A 10,341-nucleotide genomic window follows, 5' to 3' on the forward strand; every position below is an offset into this window, starting at 1 on the left:
TCATCGCCTCCACAAGTCATGGGCCGTCAATAACCTCTACCGGCGTTTTTTTAGCCGAGAGGAAGGTTAAGTGACCCACGCTGGCGCTGCGCACTGAGCTGCCGACTATTGCCTCTGGCCTCCTAGGCGGAGACCTGAACAACCCACCTCTTGCGAAGGGGGCGACAACACTACTACCACTAGTTGAAGAATTGTCTTGGTTTTCCATTTTGATCCCACGAGTTGCTCGGGAAAAGAGGTCCACCACGCCAGAGCCCAGCATGACGCGGTAAGGGACAATTACTGTGGAGGGTGCCCAGATACCCCACAGGCTCCGATAAAGGCCTAGCTTATTATTTCACCCCCCTGGCCATGCATCCCCTCGGCACGGGTCGCTTGACGCCTTGGGATTAGGGGTTAGGGACGATGGTCCCGGTCTGTGTGTGTGTGTGTGTGTGTGTGTTTTTTTTTTTTTTTGCAAGGGTTAAAGGCCATCAAAAATCTGCGCGACAGACACCTCGAGCATCCACACTATGCTCGAAGGCGAACAGGGATGGGCTCCTCCCGACCTGCTAAAAATGTGCCTCCCGGATAAACCGGGTCCCTTATCCTCCTTGCCTCGATCCCCCCGGGACCACTGGATGCTGCGACTACTTCGGGGGTCTGTGCTCATGCACTTCTTCTAAAATTCCGGCCTCTAGCTTAGGCTAGTTCGCCGACTGGCTTGACGGGAACCACTGCTACGTATCGATCTCTAGGCGGTTGTGCCGCAAACTTCCTCACTCGAATCCTCCTGACTTCCCCGGCGTCGAGGGTGGTCCACCAGTTCCGGTGAAGGAAACTTCCGCACTGATGGTGCCCCGACTACCGGCGGCTATCGCAGGGGACGCTTTCGCGCATTGCGCCGACTTCGTCTTCGGGTTGCAGAGGTGGTCCGACAGTTCCGGCGGTGGATAACGTCCGCACTGGCGGTGCCCTACATACCCGAAGCACTTCCTTCTTCTTTCTTCTTTCTTCAGCAGGTTGACGGTTCGAGTGCCGAGGTCGGTCCGACGATTCCGGTTGGCAGAAGACTTCCGGTTCGCTGGCGCCCCGACGACTCGAGACCCAACACTGCTCACTGTGCTGGATTTTGCTCCAAACCGACGCTTACTTGCTGGTCCCTTCTCCATCGACGCTGCAGCTCTGACATTATTTGTGTCACGACTCTGGTTACCGCATGCCACGTACCTTCATCGCGACACATTCGCTCTGCGATGTTGTCCGCCCTTATGGCAGGCATTCTCCTACGTGCCTCCGCAAACCTCGGGCAGTCGAATATCACGTGCTCTGGAGTCTCCTCTACGTCGATACACGCCGGGCAGAATGGCGATGACGCATGGCCACACCGGTGCAAATATTGGCGGAAACAACCGTGTCCGGACAGGAACTGTGTGAGGTAAAAGTTCACCTCACCATGCTCCCTGTTCACCCACGTCGACACATTGGGGATGAGCCGATGGGTCCACCTTCCATTATCCGCATTGTCCCACTCCTGCTGCCATTTCACCATAGAGTCCAGTCTCACCGCCTTCCTCACATTTCTGGTATCCCTCCGTTGGTAGCACTCGATGTCCTCTGCTAGGGTTATGCAGACTGGAATCATCCCTGCGATAACGCAAACTGCCTCCGACGAAATAGTTCGGTACGCACTCGCGACTCGAATGGCCATTAGACGAAACACGCTATTCAGCTTCCTCCGGTTACGTTTCGTCTTGAGCGCAGCTCCCCAGGCTGGAACTCCGTACCTTAGTATCGAGGATGATACTGACGCAAGAAGACGCCTACTGCTGCCTTTCGGACCGCCGACGTTCGGCATGATCCTTGCTAACGCACTGATCATTTGAGCCGCCTTTTCACAGGAATAGTCCACGTGGGTGTTGAAGTTCAACCGGTCATCAATCATCACACCTAGATGTCTCAGAGTCCGCACCGACGGGATGTCGTGCCCTCCAATGGTAATCTGCATCCGCTGGATTACTTTGCAGTTGCTGACCAGCATCACTTCCGTTTTGTGATGAGCCAGCTGCAGCTTGACTCCATTCATCCAGGTTTCTACTGCGTCGGTCGCTTCCGCCACCAGCATTTCCACCTCCTCCAGTGACTCACCGGTTATCGTTAGGACGACATCATCCGCGAATCCGTAAATCTTTACACCTTTGGGCAACTTCAGCATCAGCACCCCGTTGTACATCACATTCCATAACGTCGGGCCTAGTATGGACCCTTGTGGAACGCCCGACGTAACCCTGATCGACTTCTGCCCCGAGCTCGTGTCGTAAACCAGAATCCGGTTCAGGAAGTAGCTCCTAAGGATCTTACACAGGAAGTCGGGGATTCGCATTCCATGCAGCGCTGCGGCGATGGCCTCCCAGCTGGCACTATTGAACGCGTTTTTGACGTCAATCGTCACTACCGCGCAGAACCGATTGCCGCTCCTCTTCTTCTTGGACGCCCTCTCTGCATCTTCGATGACTGTCCTGATTGCATCCACAGTCGATCTGCCTTTGCGGAATCCGAACTGTTTTTCCGATAAGCCAGTCTCACCCTCCGTGAACTGTGTAGGCCTATTAAGGATAACCCTTTCCAGAAGCTTCCCCAGTGTATCCAGCAGACATATGGGCCTATACGATGATGGATTCCCCGGCGGTTTTCCTGGTTTCGGCAGCAGCACCAGTTTCTGGATCTTCCACGTGTCCGGAAAATTACCGTCTACTAAACACTTCTGCAGCACCATCCTGAACAGATCCGGGAACGCCAAAATCGCGGATTTTAGAGCCACATTTGGAATTCCATCCGGACCCGGAGCTTTTTCAACTTCAAACCTTTCGCCACTGATAATAGCTCGTCATTGGTGACTTGCATACCTGCAGCGGTTACTCGGTCTTCATCTTCGTACGGCGTACGCGGCCACGTCGTAGAACCATGCTGCGGGAAAAGACCGTCCACGATGATCTTCAGCTTGTCTGGACACATTTCGGCTGGCGTCGCTGGACCCCTGATCTTCTTTGTCACAACTCGATAAGCGTTACCCCAAGGATCAGCGTCAGCTTCCTGGCACAACTCCTTGAAGCAGTTAGACTTGCTGATTTGGATCGCCCGTTTGAATGCCGCTCTAGCTTCACGGAAAACTATCTTTCGCTCCTCTCTGACCATTTCAGACCGTGCCCTCTGAACGTGTCTCCTAGCTCTGAGACAGGCAGCGCGAAGGTTAGCAAGATTTTCGTTCCACCAGTAACTTGGCCGTCGGCTATTCGTTGGCTCCAATTTCCTCGGCATCGTCGCATCGCAAGCCCTCGCTAGCGTTTCCGTCAGTTGGTCTGCGTCAAGGTTTGTAGCGTCGCTTTTCACTCGAAGTGCTTCGATAAAAAGATCTTTATCGAAGTCCTTCGTCTTCCATCTTCGCCAACTAGACCTTGTCTCCCGTCGTACCGTCGGCGTTCGCGTTCCAACACTATATCGGATCGCCTGGTGATCGGTATGGGTATATCCTTCACAAACTCTCCAGTTCATGTTCCTCGCCATCGACGGACTGCAGAACGTGACATCGATGATGGACTCCCTGCCATCTCTGCGGAATGTACTAACGGTACCTTCGTTGCACAATCTTACTTCCAGCTTAGCCAGCGCCTCCAGCAAACTGTAACCTCTGGCGTTAGTCAGTCTGCTTCCCCAATCCACTGCCCAAGCATTGAAATCGCCTCCGATGATCACTGGATTTCGGCCGATCAGCTTCTCCGTGAGTGAGTCCAGCATCCGGTTATACTGCTCCAAAGTCCACCTTGGGGTGCGTAACAGCTACACACAAAGATCCCGTTAATTTTGGCGATTACGAAACCCTCGCTTGAACTGTCTACCACCTCTTGGATAGGAAATCTGCCCATCACTTGGATAGCCGCAATCCCCGTAGCATCCGCCACCCAGTTGCCGTTGTCAGAAGGAATCCGGTACGGCTCAGCAATAATTGCCACGTCGCACATTGCTTCTGTTGTCGACTGCCACAACAGCTGCTGTGCGGTGTCGCAATGGTTGAGATTCAACTGGATGATCTCCATTAATCTCGGCCCGCCATCGCCTTCTTGTAGACAGGGCGTGTGTGTGTGTGTGTGTGTGTGTGTGTGTGTGTGTGTGTGTGTGTGTGTGTGTGTGTGTGTGTGGATGTGTGTAGCCCCGAGATTTTTTTAATGTTAAACACGTTTCATATAGAAAGACTTGACGGATTCGACTGCAACTAGTTTCATTCGACGGAGAAACTTTCCTAGTTGGACACTATTGTTTTTGTTTGTTAATAACTCATTCGGTTTGAATAATATTTCTATTTTTCTTTTAACAAATACGCTGTTTACATGCACACTTTAAGTCATTAATCAATTTAGCCGTGACGCAATCCATTACTCTCATAGTTGAGTAATTCTTAAGTAGCGTGAGCTTTTACTCGCCAAAATGTAGGCAATTTACATTGCATTTACCATACTAATTCGAATTCAACACATTGAATCGAGAAAGGCATAATCAACACTGGTGGATAAACTTGGGTTTTTTAAAACCAGTTTATAAGATAGGGTCTGTTCAAATATTACGTAACGCGAAAAACGTTGTTTTTAAGAACCCCCCACCCCCTCGTAACAATCTGTAACAAAATTAAGAACTACCCCCACCCCTATGCGTAACGCGTAACAAATACATTTTTTTTTTTTGAAAAATCTTGTTTTTGGTAGAATTTGAACCACGATACAATAAATCATTATTTTTTGTGTATTTCATGCTATTTTGAAAACAATAAATATTCTTTGAAAAATTTAAATATTTTTTCTCAATTGTTACGCGTAACAATTTCTCGAAGGACCCCCACCCCCTATATTTTGCGTAACAAATCGTAACAAAAATAAAACAGCCCCCCACCCCCTATTGCGTTACGTAATATTTGAACAGACCCATACTGAAACGACATTAATCAATGTTTGTTGATACTTATGTCAAAGGCAGGTATTTCTTGGACAAATCAGCAGAATTCGAAGGGGTTTCACTATTATACAAAGATTACCGCTTAGGGTGGCCATCTTGCCCCACTTTCCTCTAATTCTTGTCGTACCTCGACTATTTGTCTCAATAAATTAGACCTATCATCCAAATTAATTGAATTTTTTATGCTTTTTAAAAACACAACCATATTTTACGAAATTATACTCATGCTGCTATCTTAAGAATTCCATTGGACAGACTTATAAAATTTCATAAGGTAGCTTTATTGATTTTAATGACAACTTTATGAAAACCATCAGATGAACCTGTTTTCTGCTTCATCCAAAAGTTCATTTCGTTTCATAAGACTGCCTTATGATTTTCAAATAGTTTTCTTATGGCTACATTTCATAAGGCGAAATTATAAGCTTCGAAAGGTTTTTTACACCAGTGGGCCATTTCATTTTTATATATATAGATATTTTACAATAATTTGGTGTAATCTGAATAGGCTATTAGGGTAACGAATACAAGGATCATCGGAACAGGTTAATCGTTATAAAATAACGGATTTTCTCTACATGAACTGCACACCAATAATTGTATAACAAATAACAGCAAAAATTGTATTGCAAAAAATCGTCACTTACCTATGTTTCATTTGTTTTTATTAAGTTCATATTGGGTACAATTTTTTTTATCGGGAACTGTGTGGAAATTTATTACGTTTTTATAGCATTAAAAAAATATTATAGCCTGTCACTTATTTTGATCTATCCTATCTCGTACAACAAAGTTGTATCGAAAGGCTATCATTTCACTCTTTATGTTCAAGATTATCCTGCTCTCAAGCTTTTCACTCATATTAAGTCCTTTCAAATTTCTGGCGGTCTTATTTCTTTTTTAACGTTTCGTCAGATTCCATCTCGCTTAGGTTAAAGTCTTTATTAGATTTCAGAGAAATCGATTTCAACATTTTTATATCTTGTTCTTCTTTCTTTGTTACTGTACTGAACCCATGCGGCTTTTGTTTTGCTTAGGGATCGTTTGATTTTATTAATGATTAAAGCGTGGTTTAAACCAAGCACATCGTGACGCATGTTGGGCAGAGGCTCATCCCAAAAGATAGGTGTTTCAATGTCCAATTGACCAATCTCCTCTCGCACTTCATGGGATAATTTGGTTTGAAGTTCAAATTCATTTTTTCCAATCAGCGTGCGATTTGTGAATACATCTTTTCCAAAATCTAAATGGCGCAGGACGCTATCTACTTCAGTACCGAGTCCATATGTTTTGTCTTTCATAAAGGCAAGTTTCGGCACTTGGCCAATAAGCCGCAATTGCGAAAGTTCGTGCCGTATACCACCAGCCACGCGTTTCAAAAGCCGTCCAACCTCCATGTCCTGGGTACTATCTTTTCCGAACCAGAAAACGTTTACACCGTGGAAGTCCGTATTGATTCGGACACGGGAAATTTGTATACCGTATCCAACTAATTCTTCGGCGTACTCCCCAGTGACCATCAAATCGGTAATGTGCTCCATGAATAATTTATTCAAGACGGTCAGTCTCCTGGATGATTCTTGTCCTTGTCCTCTGGTAGATGCTAACGATATTGGAGATGGAAAAACAGTTTTGGAGTTCCTCTCACCGAACCATTTCCGCTTGTTTTTTTCCGAGCCATACATCAATTTGTTGAGAACTTTTCCTTGCTTTTTATAACTTGACCATTTTCCCAGGGTACAATGCAGTCCTCGAAATTGCACAATATATTTTATATTAGGAACAGTAATAAGTAATTTTAACATTTCGTATTGAATTAGGTTCTACAGGGTTCTACCAGTTTTAAATCAAACAAACAGACCAAGATGCATATATGGTCCAATGCACCGAATGAACACAATGACGTTTGAGACGGGCGCTGTTTACTAAAAATAAACACTTGCATGAACTCGATGAATGAAAAAGTATTCATTCTAAGTAAACAGCGCCCGTCTCAAACGTCAATGATGAACTCGGTGCATTGGACCTGAACTCCCCCAAGAAATTATGACGTTTGAGCGGGTCGCATAATGAACGCAAAATGAACTTTTGTTCGAGAAGACGACCCGCTCAAATGTCAAAATCCATCAGGTGAGTGAATTTGATGAACTCCTGCACAGAACGGCCATTTACCCACACTGTGCCACCAAAGTACTCTTTAATGGGTAAAATAGTACCCATTATGAACTTAAATAGTTCAACTCATTTAAACGGTAAACAGCGTTTACTCATTAATGGGTAAACCGCTTATACGTCAAATTACCGAGTGATTTTTACCCATTATTTCAAAAACGTTTTCCAAGAAAATGTGTAAAAATCACTCTTTATTATTAAAAAAAAGTATTCCCGAAAATGTTATAATAAATTTAAATTAGATTATAACAAAATTATTGTACAAAGACATTATATTCATATTTCGCATCAAAATTATGGTATTTATTCATTTGTAAGCATACATGCACATTATAAATATTGGCACATTTTTCGTTAACTTCTGATACTTTTGTTTTCGTTAGAAATGAGGCAGTGGAATTATGGAATCGGAGACGCGTCGATTGTCGTTCGGGAGCTTGTTCCGTATAGAGAATTCCGGGATCCGCAATCTAAAACCATTTACCGTCCGGCGGGGCTTTTGAATGGCACTGTGCGCTTCTGGGCAATAAGCCATTTTATGAGACAGATTCGAACAGCTGATCGAAATTTTGAGTGGACGGCTCGGTCTTTGTTTTGGTAAATTTGCATGTAAACCACACGGAGGATTAGAACTACTCTGAAGTGGGTGTTTTTTCACCCACCTTTAAGATAAGTGGACTAACCCACAAGGTGGGTAGAGCAGCTGTACTCATAAGTGGGTAGACGACTTGTACGTCAAAATGGATGTATAATTTTTACCCACCTTCAGAAAACTAAAAATTCAGTAGATGGGTGAAAAGTACCCATATGAAAAGAAAAACCTCGAAAAAAATAAAAATAAATATTAATAAAATAAAAAGCTGGAAACTAACGACAAAACATAATATGATATTATCTATTTATCCAAACATTTTATCAATTACAATACAAAATACTTAAAAAAGATTTTGGTTCAAAAGATAAAGTTGGCACAAGTGCCTTTGATAGCTCTCAGCGGCGGAACACGATAACCTGCACCCATTTGAAAGGAGTCACATTACCATTCGCAGGGCTACAGGACAAGGGCAGAATGGTTAGAAAGAATATGCGCTTCCATGTTTCCTCCATGACGAATGTCCATCCAGAGATCCTTTAAAAAAAGAAAATTCTCATAGAAATAATACAATATATATTTAGAAAAGGCTTACCCGTAGACTATTGATAGTATTTATCAATAGTACTTATTAGATTTTCGCGAAAGCTTACGAAATTGTAGAAGTTGTAGCAAAAATGCACTTGATATGCCGCGGCAATGTCTTGACTTTGATCAAAATTTCTAATTTTATTTTCAGCCATAATATGGTGAAAAATACCCACATTCGGGACTACATAACGCAAGTCCAAGGTGGGTGCTTTTAACACATTTTCGTAAATTTGAAATCACCCACCTTTTTGACAGCTTCATATAGCTATTAAAGGTGGGTGATTTTGAAACATAAAATGTGTAATCTCAAATCTCCGTGCATCATCATTTCGTCATCATCATCATCATTTCATTCCATTTTCGCAAATGTTCCTTGTAAAATGTAAATATTAGTATTTGGTCTCCTGTCATTTGAGCTTTCTATAAAATAGCTTATAAACACTAGCCTACACTAATAAAAATCCACACATTTTTATTGGCAAAAATCTAAAGAAATTGACAAATAAATTTTATGTGTGCGTTAATAACCACCCGCTATGGGAAAATCCACATAAAGGTTATTAGTTAATAACGGTTATGTGTGTTTCCACATATATGCTATGCGAATTCACATAGCCGTTATGTGGGAAATGCTATAGTCAAAATTTATGTGTGCCACACATAATGGATATGATTGGATTTTTGTCAGTGTAGCGAGTTGCTCCCTGTGATGTCGGTGATCGGCAATTATTTCTATGTGCTGACATTGGTTTTCGATACCATCGCGAAGGAGGGATTCGATAATACCGATATACCGAAGGATCATCCTGTCTCAAAGATGGTTGTGAGATCGCGTCCGCCCGCGGCTGCGACTAAATAAGACTGAGCTGTCACCATCTCAACAGCAATCATCATCATCAACAGTGTTGCCGAACACATAACAAATGCAAGAGCTACACATTTAATGACTGTTTACATATTGTGCATTTCATCATAAATTGTACGGTAATGCGCGTCTAATATACTACAATCCCCCTTTTGATATAAAAATGGCCAACATGTTTGGGTTATACATATTGAATTACTTAACGGTTTCACACCAACTCAAGATATCATCGCAAGTTATGCCAGACGAACTTCAGGCTAAATTTAAGTACATGGTCATTGTATCTACTGATGTCATCTGGTAAATGTCTCTAGTATAAATTCACCACCATTTGATTGAACTTGTTACCAGATGATACATTATTATAGTCCAAACAGACTTGAATAAACTACAATGCACGCGTTCTAATCATTACTGCAATCCCACAAAGATTTCAAAATTAATTCCAGTGTCTTGATAATAGATTCCATCTTTAACTTCGCTTCACTTCAAATCACCAACTGAATTTCGATACAAGAACTGTCTTAGTCACGACTTATTTTTACCAACCCTTATGCCATGAATGACTGGCACTATATATCCACCTTTTACAGTATAATCCTATTGCTGCATGCCCTTCCTTCCTCTTCTTTCGAAATTGGCGACCATGTCCATTGATTCTTCACAATTAGCATCTATTTTTGAAAATTACCCCATCATCTGAATGTCTCATGAAGCGCCCAGATACTGATTCCTGCACTATTCCTGTAGATGAAACTTTCGAATGGATCTTTCAAATCTTTTTCTAAAATTAATCAACTTTCGCTACATAAGCCTGCTTGTGATACAAATCATCATAGTTTAATCAATAATGTTCACCGCTCACCACAATCCAATCAATAATGGTCATAATATTGTTAATCCAGATATTGTTAACTATTTCTATAAGTACTAGTATACCTGGTATGAACTTTTGGAGGTTTTCGGATTTATATATTAACACACTGTTTAGACACTCAAAACTATATTCCCGATTCGATCGTAACCGCTTGGTACAGAACACGTCTATTCAAACCGCGTACCCAGACTCAACTGCCTTTTTCCACTTTCCATCATGTTTCCTATTCTCTGCCTTTACACTGATACAAATAATCGTTAC

General features: G+C 43.0%; 1 protein-coding gene across 1 annotated transcript; it reads right to left on the bottom strand.

The window, feature by feature from the left end:
- Nucleotides 1–5,580: 5,580 nt before the first annotated feature.
- LOC134223305 (uncharacterized) lies at nt 5,581–6,866 on the bottom strand. Its single transcript, XM_062702454.1, has one exon. It carries the CDS (start codon nt 6,786–6,788, stop codon nt 5,928–5,930), a length of 861 nt encoding a protein of 286 aa, XP_062558438.1. The 5' UTR covers nt 6,789–6,866; the 3' UTR covers nt 5,581–5,927.
- Nucleotides 6,867–10,341: the final 3,475 nt, after the last annotated feature.

Source organism: Armigeres subalbatus, chromosome 3, assembly GCF_024139115.2.
Source record: "Armigeres subalbatus isolate Guangzhou_Male chromosome 3, GZ_Asu_2, whole genome shotgun sequence".
Classification (NCBI taxonomy): Eukaryota; Metazoa; Arthropoda; class Insecta; order Diptera; family Culicidae; genus Armigeres; species Armigeres subalbatus.